The sequence below is a fragment of the Lolium perenne genome, chromosome 1, assembly GCF_019359855.2.
Source record: "Lolium perenne isolate Kyuss_39 chromosome 1, Kyuss_2.0, whole genome shotgun sequence".
Classification (NCBI taxonomy): domain Eukaryota; kingdom Viridiplantae; phylum Streptophyta; class Magnoliopsida; order Poales; family Poaceae; genus Lolium; species Lolium perenne.
This window is the reverse complement of record NC_067244.2, coordinates 264,307,044-264,334,731: the sequence shown is the minus strand read 5'-3', so window position 1 is coordinate 264,334,731 and position 27,688 is coordinate 264,307,044. Positions and strand designations below refer to the sequence as shown.

Here is a 27,688-nt window from a genome sequence, read left to right as displayed (position 1 = left end):
CATACCTCAATTCCATCAACACAAGAGAAACCTCGATCGCTTTGTGTTTTAGATGAACGCGCGAAAATTCCCCGGATTTTCTATGCATGAATGCAATGCACACTTTGGTGTTCTCTCATTTTATTGCCTCTAAACCTGGGATATTACACCGTTTCTGCGTATACGCACACGTTGGTTGATACTCTTAATCACAACCACTAGACCAAACAATTCATAGAGTTTGTTCAACAAGGCTAGCATGCACGGCTGTATGGCTAAAGCAAATGCTCTCTTTGTGCGATTGGATCTGGCCAGCATAGCCACCTTGTCGAGCAAGGACTTGTACGTGTTTGGTAGTACTCCAGCTAGGTAGCCAGCTGCCCACCTCCACCAACCAATGGAAATGCATTCGGACATTGCCTAGCCCTATAAAAAAGACAATCGACCCCAACCCTTGTTACTACTTCTAACTTCTTTCTTCCACAACCTGTGTGTGTGATTGATTGTACACACAGGAACTGCAAAATGGTCCGTGCCATTAGCCTAATCGTGGTTTTCCTGCTCTTCTCTTCGGTGCTTACGCTTCACCTTCCAACTGCTGCCTGTGCTAGGTGAGCTAGCTCCTCTTCGATATGTGGGTCGTTTCTCTGATCTTGTCCCGATTGTTTATCCGAGACCCGTTGGCAGCTCCAGGAATTGGGGTGGTTAACGCGGAGGATGGCCTGAACACAAGAGGGATGCACCGTCATTGGGTTGTTAGTGACATAGCGAAGGCTGGACCCATCGCGAGCACTGGAGGCTCGCGTCCAAGAGCAGTGGAGATGCGCCCAACGACGAAGCAGCGGGACGAGGTTGCCGAGATGCACGAGAGGCTTCTGGCTGACTATAGATGCAATACGTGTCCTCACCATCCTCCGACGCATGGGTAGAAATGAACTCCTTTCACATTCACGTGTATTTGACTTTTTCTTTGTGTTTGTTTCGGTTTTACCAAATCGTATCCGACGAGTTAAGAAAATCTGATCACATTGGACGTGTACATAATATTGTTTGTTAAGTTGTTGCATTACTTCCGCTATCCCGGTTCGTAGGGCATACGTGTTACGTCACTTACGTGTATCTCTAGATCATCGATCATTTTGAATCGGCATCGACTTGAGACTGGTGCACGATAAGTATAATCGCCTTCCTGCAGTAGAGAGGTTGGCTTGGATGAACCGGCTTCGGCCAGGGCATGATGTTGGAGATATGCCCAAGAGACAATAATAAAGTGGTTATTATAATATCTTTATGTTTATGATAAATGTTTGCATACCATGCTATAATTGTATTAACCGAAACATTGATACATGTGTGTTATGTAAACAGCAAGTAGTCCCTAGTAAGCCTCTTGTATAACTAGCTTGTTGATTAATGGATGATCATGGTTTCGTGATCATGAACATTGGATGTTATTAATAACCAAGGTTATGTCATTAGTTGAATGATATAATGGACACACACCCAAATGAGCGTAGCATAAGATCAAGTCATTAAGTTCAATTTGCTATAAGCTTTCGATACATAGTTGTCTTAGTCCTTCGACCATGAGATCATGTAAATCACTCACACCGGAAGGGTACTTTGATTACATCAAACGCCATTGCGTAAATGGGTGCACTACAAGGAAAAGCCTTATTGCCGGCGCACCAAAAACGGCTATTGTCGGCGCACCAGAGCCCGCCGGTGGGAACAGGCCGGTGATAACGAGTTACCGCCGGCGCACCAGCTGGTGCGCCAGCAGTAACATGAATTATCCCCGGCGAACCAGGCTAGGTGCGCCGGCGGTATGATTTTTCAAATTTTTTAAAAAAGGCTGATCTAGATCTAGATCTCGATCTAGATCTAGCTCGGGTTCGTCCTCGAAAACCATGAATGTGGGCCTGTCGTTGTTGCGCCGAGGTAGGAGTAGGAGGAGGTGTAGGAGGCCGGAGGTGGTGGTGGAGGAGGAGGTGACCGGAGGTGGAGTATGAGGAGGAGGAGGAGGATATCACCGGAGGAGGATGTCACCGGAGTAGGAGGAGGGAGGTGGAGGGGGAGGAGGCCCGATGTGTAGTATGAGGAGGAGGAGGAGGAATATGTCCTTCTCGAATTTTGGGAATCAAAAAAATCGGTAAACGGCCGTAGGCCGTTGAATTCGGATAGGAAATTTCGCGTAGATAGATTTTGATGTAAAAAAGTTTTTCATCGGAGGTCGTATGCAACCAGAAATCCCGTTTTACCGAAAGATGACGCCATTTTGCATAATATATCGAAATTCATTTTTTCAAATTTTTATTAAAGCTAGATTACATAATACATGGGCAAATTGTGTACCACCGGCGCACCACCATAGAGGTGCGCCGGGGGTAAGGTGCCCAGATTTTTTGTTTTCTGCCAGAATTCTTCGAATTTTATTCCCGGCGCACTAAATTTGCTTGTGCGCCTGCAGTATAGGTTCTTCGCCGGCGCGGCCTAACATGGCTCGCCGGCGGTATTTTGCCACCGGCGCATGGATTTGCTGGTGCGCCGGTAGTGCTATTTTCATCTATAGGCCTTTTCCTAGTAGTGGTGGTTATAAAGATGGGATTAAGTATTTGGAAAGTGTGAGTTGAGGCATATGGATCAATAGTGGGATTTGTCCATCCTGATGACGGATAGATATACTCTGGCCCTCTCGGTGGAATGTCGTCTGATTAGCTTGCAAGCATATGATTGGATCATAAGAGATGACATACCGCGGTACGAGTAAAGAGTACTTGTCGGTAACGAGGTTGAACAAGGTATGGAGATACCGATGATCAAACCTCGGACAAGTAGAATATCGTGTGACAAAGGGAATCGGCATCGTATGTAAATGGTTCAATCGATCACTAAAGTCATCGTTGAATATGTGAGAGCCATTATGGATCTCCAGATCCCACTATTGGTTATTGCTTGGAGAGGAGCCTCGACCATGTCTGCATAGTCCGCGAACCGTAGGGTGACGCGCTTAAGGTTCGATGTTGCATAAGTAGATTCGAAATATGAGATGGAGTCCGAAGTTTTTGTTCGGAGTCTCGGATAGGATCCAGGATATCACGAGGAGGTCCGGAATGGTCCGGAGAATAAGATTCATATAAGGGAAGTCATTTTCCGGGGTTCGGAAAAAAGTTCGGTATTTTGACCGGAGCTTCTAGAAGGTTCTAGAGGGCCACCAGTGGACCCACCACCCCAGGATAGGCCACATATGCGCCACATGGCATGGTGGGTCCTGCCCACTATGACATGTGGGTCCAGGCCGCCCCCCTTGGAGATAAGATCTATCTCTAGTTTAAATGGTTTAAATCTAGAGATAGAATCTATCTCTAAAATTAAAGTGTTTAAAATTAGAGATAGAATCTATCGTCTTCCTGCAGTAGAGAGGTTGGCTTGGATGAACCGGCTTCGGCCAGGGCATGAACCCTAATTTGTATTCGAATTCCTTCCCAGATATTACGAATACTAGACTCGAGACTATAATCCTCCTCTAATCCTAGCGAGGTGTTCACAAAGAACGCATGCACCCACAAACACTAGAGATGCAGCTAGCACCGTGGGCTGTTTTAAAGGGTCCCGACAAATATATTTGCGGTTTCGTCAATTTTTTGGATTCAGGTTGATGATGGAAGGATCTTTTCCATCCATTCCTTGGGAAAACACAGAGCAACACAAAATAAAGAGAGATGGAAAATGTGCTCCCCCTGACAGCCTCTACAAGCAGATCCACCGGTTCAATTTGGTTGACAGAAAGCTTCCATTATCAATCTCCAGTTGGCAATATACGACTCGCAAAGGTTGAGAGTACGTACAATTTATTTGATCTTTTCCCTAATCCACGGTCTATTTTGACAGCTAGCTAAGCTAGCAAGGTTACAAATTTGCTCAGCTTTGTACGTACGTTGAACGGCCAGTCGGTCGAATCGTCGGTCAGCGCAGCTCGGTGGGCGGCGCCGCCGACCTCCAGACGAGCGGCACGCGGCCCTCGCGGTCACGGCTGAGCCACTCCTGTGCGCCGCCGCGGAGCTTCTCGAGCCGCGGCGCGCCGCTCTGGTGCAGCATGAACACCTTGACCACGTTGAACAGGGCGGCCGCCACCCACAACACGCTCCCGCACAGGCACATTGTCCACCTCTCGACCGGCTCGCGGGCGCGGCGGCAGTTGAGGACGGCGGCGACGAGGAAGAGGAGGCTGCCGACGAGCACGGGGACCTGGATGCTGGACTGCAGCAGCTGCGCGCGGCCGTCGGCGCGCTCGTACACCTGGCACGAGTTCAGCGCGGAGCCCAGCAGCCACAGCACCGCGCCGGCGAGCATCGTGTCCGCCGCGTGCCGCTCCCGCCCGTCGCCCTGTTCCATCAGAAAGCACACACACGCGCAGAGCAGTCAGCGCCGGGGACCCTGATTGCCGTGCGTATGTTTAACTGTTTGCAGACGATGTGACTGGACGTTAGACAGATACGAACCTGGGAGAGTAGGAAGGCGACGCCGACGACGGCGAGGACGCAGCCGGCGGCGTTGAGCGCGGGCACGAGCAGCTCGACGAGGGCGAGCTGAGGGTCGAACCGGACGAGCCCGAGGCGGCAGTCGACGCCGGCGAGGTGCGCGCCCAGGTCGTGCGCGTTGACGGCCGCCACGATCACGAGCGCGGCGGCGGCCACCACGAGCCCCGCTGCCCTGACGCCTCTATCGGACGACGCGCAGAGCGCCGCCAGCCCCGCGGCCAGGAGCAGCGTCCCGAAGACGTACGCGCCGGCGTTGATGTACTCCCACCTCCGCACCGTGAGCGCCGGCCCGTACAGCCGCGCCTCCCTCGCCGTCGCCAGCTTCACCATGATAGCAAGAAGAGTCTCCGGTTTCGTCTACGAGTCACGGCGAGCGGTGCGGAAGCGACGTAAAAGAAGGCGAGGAACCGCCGATCGAGAGAGTAAATGCGGTGGGAGTTGGTGCAGAGACTGCCATGGATGTGCGTCGGCAGAGCTTTGAAGCGAGTGTGCGTGGCGCCGTGCATGCATGGTGTCCGCGTCTAGAGGAACAGGTGGTGTCTTTTCTTTGATCCCTTCCAGGTGGAACCGAAACCAAGACAAAAACCACTTGCCGCCGTTGCCGGCGGTGCTCTGCACGTGACTTTCGTGTCATCTGACATGTTTTCTTACTGCAACTTGCTCTGTTTCGTCAGTTTTCCCTTAGGCCGGTGCCAACGCGGGCGGGTGACGGGGCGATAGCGCCCGGCGCGGGGCGGGAGGCGGGCGGGAGGCGGGCGGGACGGGAGGGAGGGGCGACGGCGGGGGCGCCGAGCGGTATCGCCCGCTCCCGCCCGGCTACCGCCCGCGTTGGCGGCGAGAGGGAGGCGGGAGGAAGGCGGGAGCGGGGCGGTACCGTTGGTGGCGCGGGGCGAGAGGCGGGGCGAGAGCGAAGGGCTGAGGTGGCGCGTTGTGATTGGTTGTTGGTTCAAAAAAATCCGAAAAAAACCCCAAAAATTCATCCCAACCCCCTATAAATACCCCCATATGTTTTCAGTCATTCCACACCTCCACTCTCCATTTCCACTCCACTCAACGCCATGTCTTCGTCCAGCAGCAGTTCGAGCGACGGAGTGGAGGGTGATTTCATCGCTGCATTCCAGGAGGAGTATGAGGAGGAGATGCTCAACGAGGAGGTGGTGCCAAGACGTCGACGCCGCCGAGAGTTCATCAGGCGTGATCGTCTGGGTGCCCACGATCGGCTCTTCGAGGACTACTTTGCCGACGACTGCAACTATCCTCCGAGCTACTTTCGGCGAAGGTATCGGATGAGACGATCCCTCTTCCTGCGCATTGTGGCTAGATTGGGTGAATACTCTCCGTATTTCACCCAAAGAAATGATGCTCTCAACCGTGCTGGTTTCTCTCTCCTGCAAAAGTGTATTGTGGCTTTGCGTCTGTTAGCTTATGGAGCCGCTGCAGATACAATAGATGAGTGGCTTAAGTTAGCTAGACAAACTTCATCATATTGTCTAGATAGATTCTGTGAAGGCATCATTGAGTGTTACGGGGAGACGTTTTGCCGTCGCCCTACTGTGGAGGATACTCAGCGGCTGTTAGCGAAAGCCGAGGAGCATGGCTTTCCGGGCATGTTAGGGAGCATCGATTGCATGCATTGGCAGTGGAGGAACTGCCCAGTGGCTCATGCCGGTCAATTCACAAGGGGAGACGTCAAACACCCTACCATAATCTTAGAAGCCGTTGCGTCGTATGATCGTTGGATCTGGCATGCCTTTTTTGGAGTGGCCGGGTCCAACAACGACCTCAATGTACTCAACCAGTCGCCGTTGTTCACTGATGTGCTTAGGGGAGAAGCACCCGTAGTGAACTTCACGGTGAATGGACACGAGTACAACTATGGTTACTACCTTGCCGACGGCATCTACCCCTCCTGGCCGGTGTTCATGAAAGGTGTTACTCTTCCACAAAATGAAAAGCAGCGAGTGTTCACTGCTGCTCATTCAGCGCATCGCAAAGATGTCGAGTGTGCCTTTGGAGTGTTGAAGGCTAGGTTCAACATTCTAGCAGTTCCGGACGCTCCTACTCGAGGCGTACTCTTGGATTGATCATGCGTGCATGTGTCATTCTGCACAACATGATCATCGACGATGAGCGTGGACAAAATTTGGACAACATCTATGAGACAGTTGCTTCAAATGTCGGCCCTGCAATACACCACCATGCACCACCAAGCCTAGCAGCCAGGATTCAGATGGACACCGAAATGAGGGAGTCACCGATGTATACACAGCTCCAGCATGATTTGATGGAGCATGTGTGGGCTAATTCCTAGATTATGTAATTTTTTCATATTTTTATGTAATCTTTTCAGATTTTTATGTAATTTTTTTATGATGTAATCGGTAACAATTTTAGTTCAATAAAATAATTTCCTTGCATTATTTATATTGTTGTAATGTGAAAAAGAAATGCTGATGTTGAAGAGAGAGAAAAGCTGACGTGGAGGAGAGAGAACTAAAGCTGGCACTATAACCTGTGCATTGGCACCGTGGGGTGAGAGTGGGGTGAGAGTGGGGTGAGAGTGAGGAAAAAAGCTGACGTGGCGGGTGAGAGTGAGGCTATGCATTGGCACCAGCCTTAGGGCATCCAGCGGCCCGACGCAAACGGACGCTGACGACCGTCTTGATCGAAAATACGTCTGGCACCACCTCCAGCGGCGCGACGCAAAGTGATCGGGCCGTTCGCAGAGACGTAAACCTGACGCATATTTGCGGCAGGTTTGCGTGTCTGCGAACGCTGCGCGGACGCGCAAAATGTTCGCTCGCGTCTCCACCGGGCCCGCCTGACAGCGAGTCTGCATCGAGGGCATCGCTTCAGCGGTCAGCGCTTCCGCGTCTGCACCGCAGCGTTCGCCATCAATGGCGCTGCTGCCTGTTCTGCGCGCGCACTAGCGGGCGGTGGCTGGGCTTCTGCGCCGCCTTCAATGACATTGTATCCCGCATGCAGCCGCCCTTAAAAGTCCACCGGCCCCGTTCCTCCTTCGCCCACACCTCCACTCGTACCACCACCGCAGCGGCAGCAAGAAGGGGATGCATAGGGTGTCGCTGCCCGTCACACCGGGGAGGCTGATGCACGGGAAATCGATGCCATGTGAGGCCTGGTCGGGCGTGAAACTGCCTGGCGGCTCAGCTATCACCTGGTGTCCATCCCTTCCGTCCCTGCGCGCAAGCCTGATCGGACCACAGAGATCCGGCGAAGGAGGCGGTACCTGCCGCCGGACCTCCGCGCTGATCCGTCGTACGCCATCGACTCTGAAAATTGGTGTACCTATGTGTCGACCGAAACAGATAGGAGGAGGAAGGCGGGATTCATGCGCGACAGGGATTTTCCCTTCGACCGTCCACCGCCGACTCGTCCACGAAGACAGCAGGCGCCGACGCGCGTAGTACAACTACGACGAGCACGAGCACGACAACGACGACCACGACTACGACCACGACGACTACATCGAGGCGCTCGCGTACCATAACGAGGAGGTCAAGGACGACAGCGATGACTACGCCGCGACAGTCTTCCACGAATGGCAGCAGGCCATGGCGGACGGCCGCAAATTTGAGTTCCCCGAGAACATGACGGACGACGAGCGTCTCCGAGAAAGACCCACCTGTGCAGCCGCCACTGCCCCGCTACGCCATCGGCGTCATGCCGCCGGGCCTGTCGGAGGATGAAGCCCTTCGACAGGCGCTACAGGACTCGGCTGCGCCACAGCCGCATCCCTGGGCGCCTCCACCGCCGCCACAGCCGCATCCCTGGACGCCTCCACCGCCGCCACAGCCGCATCCCTGGGCGCGTCCACCGCCGCCACAACCACAGCCCTGGGCGCCTCCACCGCAGCCACAGCCCTGGGCGCCACAGCTAGATCCCTGGGCGCCTCCACCTCCAGCACCGCCGGCGCGACCAGCGTACGCTCCCCCGGTTTCCAACTGGATGTGGACGGTACCGGAGCTCATCGTGCTCGACAGCGACGACGAGCAGCAGTAGGCGCACGCCGTTTAGGGTTTATTTTCATGTGTTAAACTATGTAAATTATGTTTTCATGTTGAAAAAAATGATTCGGCCAAAAAATGCGTCGTGCCGCTGGAGCCCCCCCCCCCCCGACGCAAATGGACGCGCGGTCGATTTCGACCATTTCTGCCGACGCAAACGAACGCGCGCGAACATTTTCGTACGCTAAAATGCGTCGCGCCGCTGGAGATGCCCTTATAAAACTTTGTTTGTAGTCAACACCGGCGTATTACACTGTGTTGAATGATTTTTTTTGAAATTCCTTCGGGTGGAAACCCGACAAAGCTGCTATTAATAACTGGAGTACATGACGACCCTAAGAGATACAAAAATTACATAGGGGTCTAAGAAATAAGCAGAGAGGACCCTAAAGGAAAAACAAAAACGCGATCAAGTCCTACATCTTCCTCCACCAGATCGAGCTCGGTCAACGGACTGCGCCATCGTCTCCGGGGACAAACCACTTGGAGGCGAATCACAGGAGACACCGATGGCCGGAGCAGAGCAGCAGCGGAGCGACAGCCCTACTGTCATTCAGTCCGACGCCAAAAAGCATCGGAGAGGAGCTCCTCATCAAAGCCATCACCGCCATCGATCAACTCCCGCAATCAAGCCACCACCATGGGGCTTGAGCTAGAGAGAGAAAGAGAGTCGGTCGCGATGAGTACTGCGTCATCAGGAAGAAGAAGAAGCAGGACTGCATGTCACCTCCCGCCCCCTCGCCTCCACGGCCGTTCAGGCCTGAAGAAACCAAGCAGTCCACCTCCGCGCCCACCTCCCCCGCCACCATGGCCGGCCAAGGAGGCAAGGAGGTATCCTTCTCGTCAGCTGATGACTCCTAGGCGCCTTATCGAAGAGCGTAGCCGTCAACGAGCTCCAGTCCAAAATCCCCCATGTATTTGGAGGGAGGCCGTCAGCGACGGGCCGCCTGGTGCCGCGCCGGAGCACCAGAGATGCACTTAGCCCCTATCACCTCCAGATCAAGCCCTTGACGACGACTTCGTCCATTCCCCCTCACCACCAAGGCCGGCCAGGATCGGAAGAAGAGGCGCCAAGAGAAGCTCGAGGGAGATGACGAAGACCTTATTACAGAGATCGGTCGAGGAGGAAGCTCCCTGGACTCCGGCCACCGGAGCGGAGAGGGATGCCACCAGCACTCGGCCCGCTCTGGATCTAGCCACGAGACCAGAGCTTCCACTCTAAACCTAACCGGCAAACCGCCGGGAAACTACACCTATCCTAAGAAATCTACTCCGGCGCCTCCCCTCCGCCACCTCCGGCCGGCATCGCCGCCGGAGGGCCGGGCTCGGGATCGGGCCGGTACACTCGGATTTGCCTCTGGCTACTGTAGCAAGCTGAGAGAGGAGACGCTCTTGAGTTAGTACATGGGACTTACACTGTGCTGAACGAGCGAGATCATATACATGCGAGTACGAATCCTGGAAGTGTAAAATATAGACAAATCACATTATCTTTTATCCAAAATAGTATCCTCTTCATATATAGAAGGATGTCGAACATTTTTCTTGAATTCAAATATATCTATAAAACTAAACCGTGTTTAGACACATCTAAACTTTGATAAACTTGTGACATTCTTTTATGAACAAAGGTATTTAAGGTTTGTATAATTTATCTCAAACCAAACGAGAATTCAAAGTGTAAAGTTCAGATAAATTGTACTCCGTGACTCGATAAACATCGGAGCATGACTCGGGATCCTAAGGCCATCTCTAACAGAGGTCCGCATTTCGAACAACGAAACGAAACTGTGCGTTTTGGTCTGTTCGCGGTGGCCGCACGGACAGAAGTGGATCGCGACCTGTTTGGGGTGGTTTGCGCCCTCAATGGTGACCCCATTTGAAAAAAATGTGGAAAAAGAGTGTTCACAAAATTTTGAAAACATATTTTCTTGTAGGCAACGATATATACAAGTTCCGTGTAAACTTGCAATGCAAAATTACTTATATTTTACACAAAAAAATAATAAAATCATACAAGTTTAGAATAAATTATGTGGGCCGCATTCCATAGCCAAGGACCATTGAGTCTCTCTCTTTATTATTGGCATGCATGTGGCCTGCATGCCGGACGCATGGACACACGCAGATGCGTGGGGGTTGTCCGTGTCACCGCAAACCTGGATCTAGTTTAGTCTAGGATTGTGATTGCGCCGACAAAAATTGGATTGTTGTCCATCTGCGATCTACCGTTGGGCCTCCTATTTAGGCTGTGATGACACGAATGGATACAAAATATCCTTATGTGATCTTCAGATCTTCTGCTGGAGATGGCCAAACTTGTTGGTGATACGCAACTTTTCTTCCCGCAGAAAAGAAAGAAATTCATACACCAAGCTCTTCGAACTGAACATCACCACAAGACCGAATTCTAAAACTTATCTAAACCTAAAAAAATAACCGTTAGTTTCGAAACGTACAATGTTTTTTTCATTTTTGAAAGACCATAGCAAATGATTGTATTATCTCACGAAGTTGCACATTGGTCAATTTTATCTCAATGTTTATGTCAAGTTTTATTCAATATATGCAAATCTTACAAATACTATTTTTTTTTGGCAGTGAATAATTTTTTTGGTACAATCTCAAATCTATTGGCCCTCTTTTTTCGTTTCCTTTTTGGTACGGATTTCCAAAGTGAACCGGGCTGGCGGTGCACATTTTGAGTTCAGCCGTGTCTGAGATCGAAAAAAAAGTCATTGATTTTCTTGAGGTCCATGTATATACCGGTATGCTTTTTAATAACATTAGGTTAGGATTTTAAGTAGCCATGAACCCTATATAAACATATATGAGAAAAATAGTAAAAATACATGTCATAAATCATGCATGTAGAGAATGCATGCAGTCGTGTCGATGTCAAATTTGAATCAAAAATATAAAAGTATGCAACCTACACAAAAATGACAAATTATATTGTTCAAAATATAATAAGTAGACATATACTATTCACACTATAACAAAGTTCAATTTCTCCTTTTCTTGTAGCCTTGTAGGTCATGTACGGTCGTATTTTGTTCTAAAATTTTCCATGAGTAAGTATCAATGACATATAAGTGTGTGTATTATTCCATTTTTCTGAAATATTTAAATAACATTTTTTGAATTTTTAGAAATCAGGTGCACAAGCATCCAGGTTCTCCACCATATTTCCCTTGATTACTTCTACTATTTAAATACTACCTTCTCCATTTTTAGTTTTTTAAAAGGTTTGTATTTCGAAACATATTAGTAGATAACATATCTGCTGTACCAAAATTGGTAGCATTGCATAGCTTGACTTGTGTCACATGTGGATTGTAGATAACCTTGTCAGATGCAACTTTAGTCCTAACGGTTTTCTTTAACTTGGTGGTTAAATCTCAATCAACATAAACACATGTTTACCATCCATAGGTGGGATACACATACACGTATGCATACTTGGCATCTAGCTTGGTAAACTAGGACATCTATTGTTTTAATAACTCTATTATTTACTAATCCCTCTATTTCATTCTATATTGCCTATTTTTTGGCACGAAAATTAGCGCAATAGTATTTTTTACACAAGACCCGATTTGAGATCAACCTAAAATTTAGGAAATCCATATCTTCCTAACTTACCATAACAAATCTCACAAATCTCTCTTGTTGATTCTCCATATATCTTTTGGTGCTTCAGTGATTAATTTGATTTAGCTCGTGGATATTTATCACATGGTCATGTATGGAGCAAAGACGCTTTGCTTCTAATGAGAAACATAACATAATGCTTCATTACAAACATCAACACGACTTAATGTGTAACATAGCTTATATCGACTAGATAATTATAGAATGAGTAACTTAGTGGAATGTTTGACGTGGAATTAGAAAATAATAAGACACGTAACCCTATTCGAGAAAACCCAGCTCATGCAATACATAATTTACTACTCGTATTATTACAAAAAAATCCGGAAATCCTATTATGTTGGAAAAGGCTTGATAATATCCTAGGATATTTGTTAGGCTCATTCGTAGTAAATCATCCACCGATGTATTTAAGATAAGCGCCATATGTAAACACATTTGTACATATAAGTGGTACATATTATTCCATACATTAATGTGATCTTGAAATATAGATTTTTCATTCTTTGCTTTGTAGTATTCAGTTCAAAGGAATATCTCAATCCAAGCTTCAAAATAAAAAAGTTCACAGTAAAAGTATAGTTATTATTTAGCACTAATGAATTTAATTTATACCATTAAATAATACTGGATTTAAAAAAATCAAAGTGTAAATAATGACGCAGTAAAAAAGCCAACTTAAAGATATTTTTTTAAAAGGAACTTAAAGATAGTGGTGAACCAATTCAACTAATCCAACCGTGAGAAAGCTGTTATATCATTTTTAAGATTGAATTGGGAAACACTAAGTCACACAATTTTTTTTCTTGAAAGTATAAAAGGAATGCTTCTTACGGATCGTGGGAGTGACTAACGTTTCAAATACGATTAACTAAGTTTTATAAAGCTATATGTTAAATGTTGTATCAGTGGAAAAAAACACTGCATACTTAGTGAAAAGAATGATATATGCATAGGTAAAACAGTTTAGTATAAAACTACCGTTTGGTACGAGTAATTTAGCTATGTCACCTAGGGACTGGGATTCGGTAACATTACAATAGCTGGGCACGGCGTGCCATCACCCCTTCCATTCACCATCCAATCTGCATCTAACAGCTCACAGCAAGCAAAGGCAAAAGGAGAAGGACACGCACAGACTTGTACAATGCTTGTTCAGTCTGAATCAAAATTCAGTCCCAGTCTGAATCAAAAGTGAACTTATAAACTGTACCTTGCACTATTTTAAGTATGCCCAGACTGCAGTTTAATGGACATATATGGAACAAAATAAAGCCAAGAAAAAAATAGTGCATCTGGACTGATATTATACAAAGGACAATTTAGCAATATTTGCAATTGAACACTGGAATTCTACACTTAACAGTGAGCATACTTAGCAATCTGTAGCAATTAGGCCATTTTCACTTGTACACTTTGGCCTATAAAGACTATAGTTAGCCTCCAAAATACAAAAGTTAACACCAAAATCCTATATAACCAATTTCTAGAAACTAGAATATATTTTCATCATAGAGACTATCATCATCACAAGTAGGAGCACTCAAGAGGTGAGTAAAACTGCCAATGACATTATATTCTTCATGCAGTACATGTGCTTCTTTCTTGTTGCCATCATTTTGCATTTCGACTTGAGGTTGTACAACGTCATCCTTCTTTGGTTGCTGCCAATGAAACATCAGAATATTAGTAGATGCATGACAAGATCATATAGGAATTTCTATATTGCAACATACCTTTGCTCCTTTTGTCGTTGATGGGGCAGATTTAGTTGGCTTGCGCTTTCCCTTGCGCAATTTCTCCATAAAAGTTCTGCTCCTCTTAATATTTTTGGATTGTACCTCTTTTTTCTTCAATTGTGCGGCATTTAGAAAGTTGGCTGTTTATTGCACATTTGGATCAATATTTTCTTGTTCCTTGCTTGTTTCCTTGCTTGGCTCATTCGTAGCACTAGCAGATGCATTCAGCTTATCCTCCAACTTTGGACCAATGGATTCAATCGCATCTTCTAACATCAAACAACACTCCTCAGAGTTGGCTACTTTAGCATCAAGCCAGAATATGTTGCTTATATGCTCTTCACAATCATATTGCAATTCATAGTGGAATGATGGGTTCTCAACTATTTTGTCTTGAAAATACTTCAACATACTGCCGGCTTGTCCAAAAGCCAACTCTCTTTGCTGCTTGCTTCGTAGATGATTCTTTTGGTCACGACTAGTGTAGCTAAGATTATGTGTCCCATCAACTCGACGACAAGCCAACTCATGTGCTTGTTTTGGCCTAATTCCAGTATCATCGGCTGTTTCAATGTCAAAAGCTTGAATTTCAGAAATTTTCCTTTGTGACGCCATCAAATGCCGGGTCTGTGGTAGATGAAGCAAGTGATTATGTTGTAGCTCAACTTGGATGACTTCATAATTTCCAGTCAACCGATTCAATGAAAGAACCATCTGAGCCTCACAATTAGTCCTCGTTTCAGCTCTAAAAAGTTTCGCCACATGATCAGTTTGCCCTTTCCTTCGAACACCCTCATTCGAACAAGCAAATCTGCATGAAGTTGCTTTACGGTCAATTTTGCTGATATTGCTGCCTCTCTTCCTAACATCAAAGCCTGTTCGACCCCCATATGCTAGCCAAAATTGCCAAGCATCATCAAGATTTTTGAAGTTCAGACCAGCTCTAGGTACCCACTTCTCAATTCCTGCCATTGCACCTCACACTGCCACAACAATTTCAGTCAAATTGGAGAAAACAGAGAACACCCAACTGTACACCTCCTCACTCAAATCTGCGAAATTTCAGCAACAATATCCACCAGCAACAATTTATAATACCGAGATTTAAAAAATTGCCCAGCAAACACACATATCCATCAGCAACAATTTCAGAAACAGATAGGTTTTTACCTGATCTTCGCCCAAGTCAGGTACTGTTCGGTGTGGTCGGCGAAGGACGCAGGGCCAGGCGAGGCCTACGGCGCGCGGTGACAGCGCCTGTCAGGGGCGGCGGCGCTCGGCAGCCGCGACGGCGCGGGGTGGGTCGGCGCTCGGCGGCTCCGGTGGTGCGGCGCGGGACGGGTCGAGGGTTGCTGGTGCGGCGGCGCGGGACGATTCGGGGCTTGGCTGTGCGGCGGCGCTGGGTGGGGCGACGCTCGCCGGCGGCGCCTGGCGGCTGCAGCGCGCGAGCTCGTCTCCGCTCAACAGCGCCGCGCGGGAACTGTCGTGACCGCCCGCGAAAGCCTCTGGTCGTGCCCGCGATGGTGAAAAGTTTGTGCGTGTCCTTCTCCTTTTGCCTTTGCTTGCTGTGAGCTGTTAGATACAGATTAGAAGGTGGATGGAAGGGGTGATGGCACGCCGTGCCCTGCTATTGTAATGTTACCGAATCCCAGTCCGTCACCTAGACACCAGTGCACCTTTTTTGTTGGTATGCGTGCATTAGCCATGCCCGTTTTCTGGCGGAAGTATATAGTGGTCTTTCTCAGTATCTATTTTTTAAAGAAATTTTATTAAATTGTGAATATCTTTAACCTGAAATCATTTTTGAATTTGTGAACATTTTTTTGAAGCCATGATTTTTTTAATATTTCGGGTTAAAATTTCTCGTACCTTCCAGCATGTGCTTGTTTAAGCAGCCATAGGATCAGCCGAGCCTAGTGTGTAAGTACTAAGTAGTAGAAAGATGCAAAACTAGAAATTAATCCAGTTAATTAATTCGACAGAGTATATATGCTACCTAGGCGATTCCATTCTTTGCTAGCTTCACTTGTACACGTACGCCCTAGCTGAGATGCGTAGATGTACATAGTGCATGAATCTATCCGAGGAAACTAACCTTTTTTTTAATAACAGCATGAGAATTGTTGTGTTTATTGCATTAGAAGAAAAAGGTACAGAGACCCAAACTGCTCAGTTTATTGAAGGAAAACCGAGCAAAAACATTTACATCAACAAGAACACCACTAAACATAAAGAGCGTCAGAAAGGCTAGGAGCAACACAAACGAAGAAGCACACCACCGGGCCACCGAAAATCATCCATCATGCTTACGGTGGGACGACTTCGACCTCATTGCAATATCACCAAGGTCACTCTAATCAAGTCGCATCGATCACCTTTGCCACGAGCTTGTTTGCCGGCTTCAACAACACCAGAGAGACAAGACATAACCGAAGGGAGGCGGCATGTGCCGCTCCGGTCTTGAGAGGGCGGAAAACAGGACACGTCTGACGCCACCTACATGTCGAGAGTGCTCTTGCTATCGCCACCACGGGGCAACCCACGAGCACCATAGACTCCAAGAACGCCCGCAATCGATAGTGTCCGGCCAGCCGCTTGACCCCAGCCCAGGTGCTCCCATCAGTACCATGTCTCCAAAACGATGCTTCCAACGAAGTCGCGACATCGAGGATGCCGCCATCGCCAATCCGACAAACAGATTTAGGTTTTCACCCAAAGACAAGAACCAAGAGTGGGAGAAGTGCCAGATCTCCTCGGTAACGCCTTCAACGAGGTAAACGACACCGAAAGTGATGTCGTCACCGGCATCGACTTAAGTCGAGCAAGATTTTCATCCGGAGAACCGCGCACCTCGCCCAAACCTGAGTTCCCGGCACACCTCAGTCACACCCAACCGCTCCACATACCTCGCCGGAGCACCATCAAAAGATGCCTTCATGACCAGCAACCCTGCCGGCCACCAAGAGCATGTGCGCACCCCACTTGCTTCCAGCCATCAACAAGGTAGACTGCAAACTTCCGCAGTCGCCAGGGCCCAGGATCTGGAACAAGGGCCGCTTGGCCATCCGCACGAAGTGAAGCTTGCATTCCGCCCAAGCCAGCAAGGAAACAATGCCATCCCACTGAGTCTGGAAGCAGCTGGAGAAGTGCATCGTGCCACCATGCAAAGGCCAGGGCCCGCGCTGCACAGATCCGGCCCAAACGGGCTCGTGCAGCACGCCCGCGCGCCTGTCGACCTCCGCCGCCCCGCTTGGAACCGCCGCATCCCAACCCACCACCACGCCGATGCCCGCTTGGGCAAGGCCGGTCTCACCCGCGCCGACGCCAGCTTGGGCAAGGCCGGCCAGAGCACCCCACCGCGTCCACCGTGAGCTCGCCCCAAGCCACCATCGGAAGCTGCGGCCGCCGCCACCGCGGCGAGGCCAGCGGCATCGGCGGAGTAGGAGGGCCCTAGGAGGAGGACCTGGCCAGAGGCGCTCAGGTTCCCCCCGTGCCGCCCAAGCAGATCGACGCGGAGGCTCTCTCCTACCTCCGAGGAAACTAACCTGGCTGCATGCATTTGACCGATTGATCGCAGCCATGACCCAAAAAGTCAAAGCAAGCCGCCTAAGAAAACAACTACAATACAACCCATGAAGCAACAATAACAAAACCAGGCCTAATCTCAACCCACGAGAAACGATGACATCAGTCTTGTTCAACAATAACACCCATGAGCCTTTTTTTATGAAGAGTATATATTAATATCGTGAAGATACGAATTACACCCAGCTTCTGCAATAACGCATTGCCCTAATGGCACTACGGATGCACACAGCTGATGTCTACGCACGCTTCTATTCCTGTAGACAGTGTTGGGCCTCCAAGAGCAGAGGTTTGTAGAACAACAGCAAGTTTCTCTTAAGTGAATCACCCAAGGTTTATCGAACTCAGGGAGGTAGAGGTCAAAGATATCCCTCTCAAGCAACCCTGCAATTAAGATACAAGAAGTTTCTTGTGTCCCCAACACACCTAATACACTTGTCAGATGTATAGGTGCACTAGTTCGGCGAAGAGATAGTAAGATGCAAGTGATATGGATGAATATGAGTGGTAATAACAATCTAAAATAAATATGGCAGCAAGTAAACATGCAGTAGAACAGTAAATAAACGGTGATTCGGTATTTGGAAACAAGGCCTAGGGATCATACTTTCACTAGTGGACACTCTCAACATTGATCACATAACTGAATAAATAAATGCTACTTTCTACACTCTCTTGTTGGATAACAAACACCATTCATTGTGTAGGGCTACAAAAGCACACCTCAAGCCGAAGTAAACAAGCTCCACAACATCCGGAGTTCATATTAAAGTAACCTCTAGAGTGCATAATAGACCGTTGCAATTTAGACCGAGTACTAATATATCATACACACTGTCAACAATAGCTATGAAAGGGCGAATAGATCGCATCAATACTATCATAGTAATAGTTAACTTCATAATCTACAAGAGATTACAATCATAACCTACGCCAAGTACTACATGATGCACACACTGTCAACATTACATCATGGAGGAGGAATAGACTACTTTAATAACATCACTAGAGTAGCACATAGATTAATAGTGATACAAAGCTCATGATCACATAAAGATCACACCATGGGAGAGAGAGATAAACCACATAGCTACCGGTAGAGCCCTCAGCCTCGGGGGAGAACTACTCCCTCCTCATCATGGGAGACAGCAACGGCGATGAACATGGTGGTGGTTGAAGGAGATATGCCCTAGAGGCAATAATAAAGTGGTTATTATTTATATCTTTATGTTTATGATAAATGTTTATATATCATGCTAGAATTGTATTAACCGAAACATTAGTACATGTGTGATATGTAGACAAACAAGAAGTCCCTAGTATGCCTCTTAAACTAGCTTGTTGATTAATGGATGATTAGTTTCATAATCATGAACATTGGATGTTATTAATAACAAGGTTATGTCATTATATGAATGATGTAATGGACACACCCAATTAAGCGTAGCATAAGATCTCGTCATTAAGTTATTTGCTATAAGCTTTCGATACATAGTTACCTAGTCCTTATGACCATGAGATCATGTAAATCACTTATACCGGAAAGGTACTTTGATTACACCAAACACCACTGCGTAAATGGGTGGCTATAAAGGTGGGATTAAGTATCCGGAAAGTATGAGTTGAGGCATATGGATCAACAGTGGGATTTGTCCATCCCGATGACGGATAGATATACTCTGGGCCCTCTCGGTGGAATGTCGTCTAATGTCTTACAAGCATATGAATGAGTTCATAAGAGACCACATACCACGGTATGAGTAAAGAGTACTTGTCAGGAGACGAGGTTGAACAAGGTATAGAGTGATACCGAAGATCAAACCTCGGACAAGTAAAATATCGCGAGACAAAGGGAATTGGTATTATATGTGAATGGTTCATTCGATCACTAAAAGTCATCGTTGAATATGTGGGAGCCATTATGGATCTGCAGATCCCGCTATTGGTTATTGGTCGGAGTGAGTACTCAACCATGTCCGCATAGTTCACGAACCGTAGGGTGACACACTTAAAGTTGGATGTTGAAATGGTAGTACTTGAATATGGAATGGAGTTCGAATATTTGTTCGGAGTCCCGGATGAGATCCCGGACATCACGAGGAGTTCCGGAATGGTCCGGAGAATAAGATTCATATATAGGATGTCATTTTATGTGAATTAAAATGTCGCGGAAGGTTCTATGGAAGGTTCTAGAAGGTTCTAGAAAAGTCCGGAAGAAACCACCAAGGAAGGTGGAGTCCACATGGGACTCCACCTCCATGGCCGGCCAACCCTAGTGGGGGAGGAGTCCCAAGTGGACTCCCCCTTAGGGGGCCGGCCACCCCCCCACATGGGAGGTGGAAACCCCACCTTTGGTGGGAGTCCTAGTTGGGCTAGGTTTCCCCCTCTTATGGAAGGTTTTTGGTTCGGGTCTTATTCGAAGACTTGGACACCAACACTTGGGGATCCACCTATATAATGAGGGGCCAAGGGAGGGGGCCGGCCACCCCAAGACTACAAGCTGGCTGCCCCCCTTGAAGTGGCCGGCTACCCCTCCCAAACCCTAGCCGCCCCCCTCTCCTCCATATCTCCCGCGTAGCTTAGCGAAGCTCCGCCGGACTTCTCCACCGCCACCGACACCACGCCGTCGTGCTGTCGGATTCAAGAGGAGCTACTACTTCCGCTGCCCACTGGAACGGGAGGTGGACGTCGTCTTCATCAACAACCGAACGTGTGACCGAGTACGGAGGTGCTGCCCGTTCGTGGCGCCGGAACCGATCGTGATCAAGATCTTCTACGCGCTTTTGCAAGCGGCAAGTGATCGTCTACCGCAGCAACAAGAGCCTCCTCTTGTAGGCTTTGGAATCTCTTCAAGGGTGAGACTCGATACCCCCTCGTTGCTACCGTCTTCTAGATTGCATCTTGGCTTGGATTGCGTGTTCGCGGTAGGAAAATTTTTGTTTTCTATGCAACGTTATCCTACAGTGGTATCAGAGCCGTGTCTATGCATAGATGGTTGCACGAGTAGAACACAATGGTTTGTGGGCGTTGATGCTCTTGTTATCTTTAGTTTGAGTACTTTGTATCTTTGTGGCATAGTGGGATGAAGCGGCTCGGACTAACTTTACATGACCGCGTTCATGAGACTTGTTCCTCGTTCGACATGCAACTTGTATTGCATAAGAGGCTTTGCGGGTGTCTGTCTCTCCTACTATAGTGAAGATTCAATTTACTCTTCTATTGAAAACATTAGTATCAACGTTGTGGTTCATGTTCGTAGGTAGATTAGATCTCTCTCGAAAACCCTAAACCACGTAAAATATGCAAACCAAATTAGAGACGTCTAACTTGTTTTTGCAGGGTTTGGTGATGTGATATGGCCATAATGTGATGATGAATATGTATGAGATGATCATTATTGTATTGTGGCAACCGGCAGGAGCCTTATGGTTGTCTTTAAATTTCATGTTGAGTAGTATTTCAAAGTAGTTGTAATAGTTGCTACATGGAGGACAATCATGAAGACGGCGTCATTGACCTTGACGCTACGCCGACGATGATGGAGATCATGCCCGAAGATGATGGAGATCATGTCCGTGCTTTGGAGATGAAGATCAAAGGCGCAAAGACAAAAGGGCCATATCATATCACATATGAACTGCATGTGATGTTAATCCTTTTATGCATCTTATTTTGCTTAGATCGCGACGGTAGCATTATAAGATGATCCCTCACTAAAATCTCAAGATAATAAAGTGTTCATCCTTAGTAGCACCATTGCCAAGACTTGTCGTTTCGAAGCATCTCGTGATGATCGGGTGTGATAGAATCAACAAGTGCATACAACGGGTGCAAGACAGTTTTGCACATGCGGATACTAAGGTGGCCTTGACGAGCCTAGCATGTACAGACATGGTCTCGGAACACATGATACCGAAAGGTAGAGCATGAATCATATGGTTGATATGATTAACACTTTGAGTGTTCGCCATTGAAGTCACACCTTTTCTCGTGATGATCGGGTTTAGGTGCGGTGGATTTGGTTCGTGTGATCACTAAGACAATGCGAGGGATATTGTTTTGAGTGGGAGTTCACCTAGATTTTTAATTATGTTGAATTAAAATTTGAACTCAATTTGTCATAAACTTAGTCTAAACTATTGCAAATATATGTTGTAGAGATGGCGTCCCCAATCAATTTTAATCAGTTCCTAGAGAAAGAGAAACTTAAGAGCAACGGTAGCAACTTCACCGTCTGGTTCCGTCATGTGAGGATCTTCCTCTCTGGCGGAAATCTGCAATTTGTGCTTGATGCACCGCTAGGTGACCCTCCTGCAGAAGATGAAACCGATGAAGTAAAAGCTGTTTACGCGACTCGGAAAACTCGGTACTCTCAAGTTCGGTGTGCCATCCCGTGCGATCTGGAATCCGATCTTCAAAAACGTTTTGAGCACCATGATCCTCATGAGTTGTTGAATGATCTGAATGGTATATTTGAGACTCATGCGGCAGTGGAATGCTATGAAGCATCGAAACATTTCTTCAGCTGTATGATGTAAGAAGGCAGCTCCGTTAGTGAGCACATGCTCGCCATGACCGGGCATGCGAAGAAACTCAGTGACTTGGGAATAGTGATTCCTAATAGACTGGGGATTAATCGTGTCCTTCAATCACTGCCACCAAGTTACAAGAACTTTGTGATGAACTACAATATCTGAGAACATGAACAAGGAGTTACCTGAACTCTTTGGCATGCTAAAAGCTGCTGAGATTGAGATCAAGAAAGAGCACCAAGTGTTGATGGTCAACAAGACCACCAGTTTCAAGAAACAGGGCAAGTCTAAGGGAAAAATCAAGAAGGGTGGCAAGAAAGCTGCCACGCCTCCTATGAAACCTAAGAACGGCCCTAAGCCTGATGCTGAGTGCTATTACAGCAAGGAGAAGGGACACTGGAAGCGTAATTGCTCCAAGTATCTGGCTGATCTGAAGAGCGGCCTTGTCAAGAAGAAGAAAGAAGGTATATTTGATATACATGTTATAGATGTTTATCTCACTGGTTCTCGTTCTAGTACCTAAGTATTTGATACTGGTTCGGTTGCTCATATCTGTAACTCGAAACAGGAACTAAAGAATAAACGAAGACTACTGAAAGATGAAGTGACGATGCGCGTTGGAAATGGATCCAAAGTCGATGTGATCGCTGTCGGCACACTTCCTCTACATCTACCTTCGGGATTAGTTTTAAGCCTAAATAATTGTTATTTTGTACCCGCGTTGAGCATGAACATTATATCTGGATCTTGTTTAATGCAAGACGGTTATTCATTCAAGTCTGAGAATAATGGTTGTTCTATTTTTATGAATAATATCTTTTATGGTCGAGCACCACAAAAGAATGGCTTATTTCTGTTAGATCTCGATAGTAGTGATACGCATATACATAACATTGATGCTATGCGAATTAAATTGAATGATAATTCTACTTATATGTGGCACTGTCGTCTTGGTCATATTGGAGTGAAACGCATGAAGAAACTCCATACTGATGGATTACTTGAATCACTTGACTTTGAGTCACTTGATAGATGCGAAGCATGTCTAATGGGAAAAATGACAAAGACTCCATTTTCTCAGTATGATGGAGCGAGCTACTTACTTATTGGAAATCATACATACCGATGTATGTGGACCAATGAGCGTAGCATCGCGCGGTGGTTATCGTTATGTTCTAACCTTCACAGATGATCTGAGTAGATATGGGTATATCTATTTCATGAAACATAAATCCGAAACTTTTGAGAAGTTTAAGGAATTTCAAAGTGAAGTAGAAAATCAACGTAACAAGAAGATCAAATTTCTACGATCTGATCGTGGAGGTGAATATCTGAGTTATGAGTTTGGCATGCATTTAAAGAAATGCGGAATACTTTCACAATTGACACCGCCGGGAACACCTCAACGAAACGGTGTGTCCGAACGTCGTAATCGAACTCTCTTAGATATGGTTCGTAGTATGATGTCTCTTACTGATTTGCCGTTATCATTTTGGAGTTATGCATTAGAGACAGCCGCATTCACTTTAAATAGAGCACCATCAAAATCCGTAGAAACGACACCGTATGAATTATGGTTTAATAAGAAACCTAAGCTGTCGTTCCTGAAAGTTTGGGGTTACGAAGCCTATGTAAAGAAGTTACAACCGGACAAGCTAGAACCCAAAGCGGAGAAATGCGTCTTCATAGGATACCCTAAGGAAACTATAGGGTACACTTTCTATCACAGATCCGAAGGCAAAATCTTTGTTGCTAAGAACGGAACCTTTCTTGAGAAAGAATTTCTCACTAAAGAAGTGACTGGAAGAAAAGTAGAACTCGATGAGATTGATGAATCTATACTCGTTGATCGTAGTAGCGCAAGATGCGAAGTTGTACACTGCATCACCGCCTACACCGGCAAATGTGAGGAAGCTAATGATAATGATCATGAAACTTCGAACGAGGAAACTATCGAACCTCGCAGATCGACAAGGGAACGTGCCACTCCTGATTGGTATGATCCTTGTCTAAATGTCATGATTGTGGATAACAATGATGAGGACCCCGCGACGTATGAAGAAGCGATGATGAGCCCGAGATTCCAACAAATGGCAAGAAGCCATGAAATCCGAAATGGGATCCATGTATGATAACAAAGTATGGACTTTGGTAGACTTACCCGATAGCCGAAAGGCTGTCGAAAATAAATGGATCTTCAAGAGAAAACAGATGTCGATGGTAATATTATCGTCTATAAAGCTCGACTTGTCGCAAAGGGTTTCCGACAAATTCAAGGAGTTGACTACGATGAGACTTTCTCATCTGTAGCGAAGCTAAAATCTGTGAGGATTTTGTTAGCAATAGCTGCATTTTTCGATTATGAGATTTGGCGAGATGGATGTCAAAACGGCGTTCCTTAATGGAGACATTGAGGAAGAGTTGTATATGGTACAACCCAAAGGTTTTGTCGATCCTAAAAATGCCGACAAAGTATGCAAACTTCAGCGTTCAATCTATGGACTGAAGCAAGCATCAAGAAGTTGGAACCGACGCTTTGATAAGGTGATCAAAGACTTCGGGTTTATACGATGTCATGGAGAGGCCTGTATTTACAAGAAAGTGAGTGGGAGCTCTGTAGCATTCCCGATATTATATGTAGATGACATATTATTGATCGGGAATGATATAGAACTATTAAGCAAGTTGTTAAAGGTTATTTGAATAATAGTTTTTCAATGAAAGACCTTGGTGAAGCATCGTATATATTAGGCATCAAGATTTATAGAGATAGATCAAGACGCCTAATAGGGCTATCACAAGAGTACATATCTGGACAAGATTCTAAAGAAGTTTAGAATGGACGAAAGTAAGAAAGGGTTCTTACCTATGTTACTGTGCAAGGTATTGAGTAAGACTCAAGGACCGGCTACGGCAGAAGAAAGAGAAAGGATGAGTAATATCCCCTATGCCTCGGCAGAGGATCTATCATGTATGCCATGCTATGTACTAGACCGGATATAGCACATGCTGTTAGTTTGACTAGCAGATATCAAAGTAATCCAGGAATGGAACACTGGACAGCGGTCAAGAATATCCTGAAGTACTTGAAAAGAACTAAGGATATGTTTCTTTGTTATGGAGGTGACCAAGAGCTCCTTGTAAACGGTTACACCGATGCAAGTTGGAACACTGATCCTGATGACTCTAAGTCACAATCTGGGTACGTGTTTATATTGAATGGTGCTGCAGTAAGCTGGGCAAGCTCGAAGCAGTGCACGGTGGCGAAGTCTTCAACGAATCGAGTACATAGCGGCTTGAGGCTTCATCGAAGCGGTATGGATGAAGAGGTTCATTGTAGAGCTCGGTGTGGTTCCTAGTGCATTGGACCCATTAATCATTTACTGTGATAACATGGGTGCCATCGCCAATGCACAAGAGCCAAGGTCACACAAGAGGCTGAAGCATATCAAGCTGCGTTACCACTCGATTCACGAGTACATCGAAGATGGAGAAGTAAAGATTTGCAAAGTACACACTGATCTGAATGTAGCAGATCCGTTGACTAAAGCTCTCCCTAGGGCAAAGCATGACCAACACCAGAATGCCATGGGTGTTAGGTATATTAGAATGTAATCTAGATTATTGACTCTAGTGCAAGTGGGAGACTGAAGGAGATATGCCCTAGAGGCAATAATAAAGTGGTTATTATTTATATCTTTATGTTTATGATAAATGTTTATATATCATGCTAGAATTGTATTAACCGAAACATTAGTACATGTGTGATATGTAGACAAACAAGAAGTCCCTAGTATGCCTCTTAAACTAGCTTGTTGATTAATGGATGATTAGTTTCATAATCATGAACATTGGATGTTATTAATAACAAGGTTATGTCATTATATGAATGATGTAATGGACACACCCAATTAAGCGTAGCATAAGATCTCGTCATTAAGTTATTTGCTATAAGCTTTCGATACATAGTTACCTAGTCCTTATGACCATGAGATCATGTAAATCACTTATACCGGAAAGGTACTTTGATTACACCAAACACCACTGCGTAAATGGGTGGCTATAAAGGTGGGATTAAGTATCCAGGAAAGTATGAGTTGAGGCATATGGATCAACGGTGGGATTTGTCCATCCCGATGACGATAGATATACTGGGCCCTCTCGGTGGAATGTCGTCTAATGTCTTGCAAGCATATGAATGAGTTCATAAGAGACCACATACCACGGTACGAGTAAAGAGTACTTGTCAGGAGACGAGGTTGAACAAGGTATAGAGTGATACCGAAGATCAAACCTCGGACAAGTAAAATATCGCGAGACAAAGGGAATTGGTATTATATGTGAATGGTTCATTCGATCACTAAAAGTCATCGTTGAATATGTGGGAGCCATTATGGATCTCCAGATCCCGCTATTGGTTATTGGTCGGAGTGAGTACTCAACCATGTCCGCATAGTTCACGAACCGTAGGGTGACACACTTAAAGTTGGATGTTGAAATGGTAGTACTTGAATATGGAATGGAGTTCGAATATTTGTTCGGAGTCCCGGATGAGATCCTGGACATCACGAGGAGTTCCGGAATGGTCCGGAGAATAAGATTCATATATAGGATGTCATTTTATGTGAATTAAAATGTCGCGGAAGGTTCTATGGAAGGTTCTAGAAGGTTCTAGAAAAGTCCGGAAGAAACCACCAAGGAAGGTGGAGTCCACATGGGACTCCACCTCCATGGCCGGCCAACCCTAGTGGGGGAGGAGTCCCAAGTGGACTCCCCCTTAGGGGGCCGGCCACCCCCCCACATGGGAGGTGGAAACCCCACCTTTGGTGGGAGTCCTAGTTGGGCTAGGTTTCCCCCTCTTATGGAAGGTTTTTGGTTCGGGTCTTATTCGAAGACTTGGACACCAACACTTGGGGATCCACCTATATAATGAGGGGCCAAGGGAGGGGGCCGGCCACCCCAAGACTACAAGCTGGCCGCCCCCCTTGAAGTGGCCGGCCACCCCTCCCAAACCCTAGCCGCCCCCCTCTCCTCCATATCTCCCGCGTAGCTTAGCGAAGCTCCGCCGGACTTCTCCACCGCCACCGACACCACGCCGTCGTGCTGTCGGATTCAAGAGGAGCTACTACTTCCGCTGCCCGCTGGAACGGGAGGTGGACGTCATCTTCATCAACAACCGAACGTGTGACCGAGTACGGAGGTGCTGCCCGTTCGTGGCGCCGGAACCGATCGTGATCAAGATCTTCTACGCGCTTTTGCAAGCGGCAAGTGATCGTCTACCGCAGCAACAAGAGCCTCCTCTTGTAGGCTTTGGAATCTCTTCAAGGGTGAGACTCGATACCCCCTCGTTGCTACCGTCTTCTAGATTGCATCTTGGCTTCGATTGCGTGTTCGCGGTAGGAATTTTTTTGTTTTCTATGCAACGTTATCCTACAGTGGTGTCGATGGAGATGACTCCAGGGGAAATTCCCCGTCCCGTCGGCGTGCTGGAACAGAGACTTCTGTCCCCCGAAACTAGGTTTCGCGATGGCGGCGGCGTCCCTGGAGTCTTTCTGGAGTTTCATCAATTGGTGTAGGGTTTTCAGGTCACGAGAGTTTATATAGGCGAAGAGGCGGAGTCGGAGGAGCCAGAG

At 46.9% G+C, this 27,688-nt stretch overlaps 2 protein-coding genes across 2 annotated transcripts; one reads left to right on the top strand and one right to left on the bottom strand.

Moving 5' to 3' along the window:
* Positions 1 to 3,769: 3,769 nt before the first annotated feature.
* LOC127327857 (uncharacterized) lies at positions 3,770 to 5,006 on the bottom strand. Its single transcript, XM_051354665.2, has 2 exons — positions 4,482 to 5,006; positions 3,770 to 4,365 (listed from the first exon to the last, which is right to left on the bottom strand). The coding sequence occupies exons 1-2, from the start codon at positions 4,848 to 4,850 to the stop codon at positions 3,946 to 3,948; spliced, it is 789 nt and encodes a 262-aa protein (XP_051210625.1). The 5' UTR covers positions 4,851 to 5,006; the 3' UTR covers positions 3,770 to 3,945.
* Positions 5,007 to 5,578: 572 nt separating this feature from the next.
* LOC127340308 (uncharacterized) lies at positions 5,579 to 6,604 on the top strand. The gene has a single exon (XM_051366081.1). It carries the CDS (start codon positions 5,579 to 5,581, stop codon positions 6,602 to 6,604), a length of 1,026 nt encoding a protein of 341 aa, XP_051222041.1.
* The last annotated feature ends 21,084 nt before the right edge of the window (positions 6,605 to 27,688 follow it).

Excerpts from the sequence above, each read along its gene's own strand:
- LOC127327857 (XM_051354665.2), bottom strand. The coding sequence starts at position 4,850 with ATGGTGAAGCTGGCGACGGCGAGGGAGGCGCGGCTGTACGGGCCGGCG. Across the intron at positions 4,366-4,481 it reads TCGCCTTCCTACTCTCCCAG|GGCGACGGGCGGGAGCGGCA; the intron begins GTTCGTATCTGT and ends CTGATGGAACAG.
- LOC127340308 (XM_051366081.1), top strand. The coding sequence starts at position 5,579 with ATGTCTTCGTCCAGCAGCAGTTCGAGCGACGGAGTGGAGGGTGATTTC.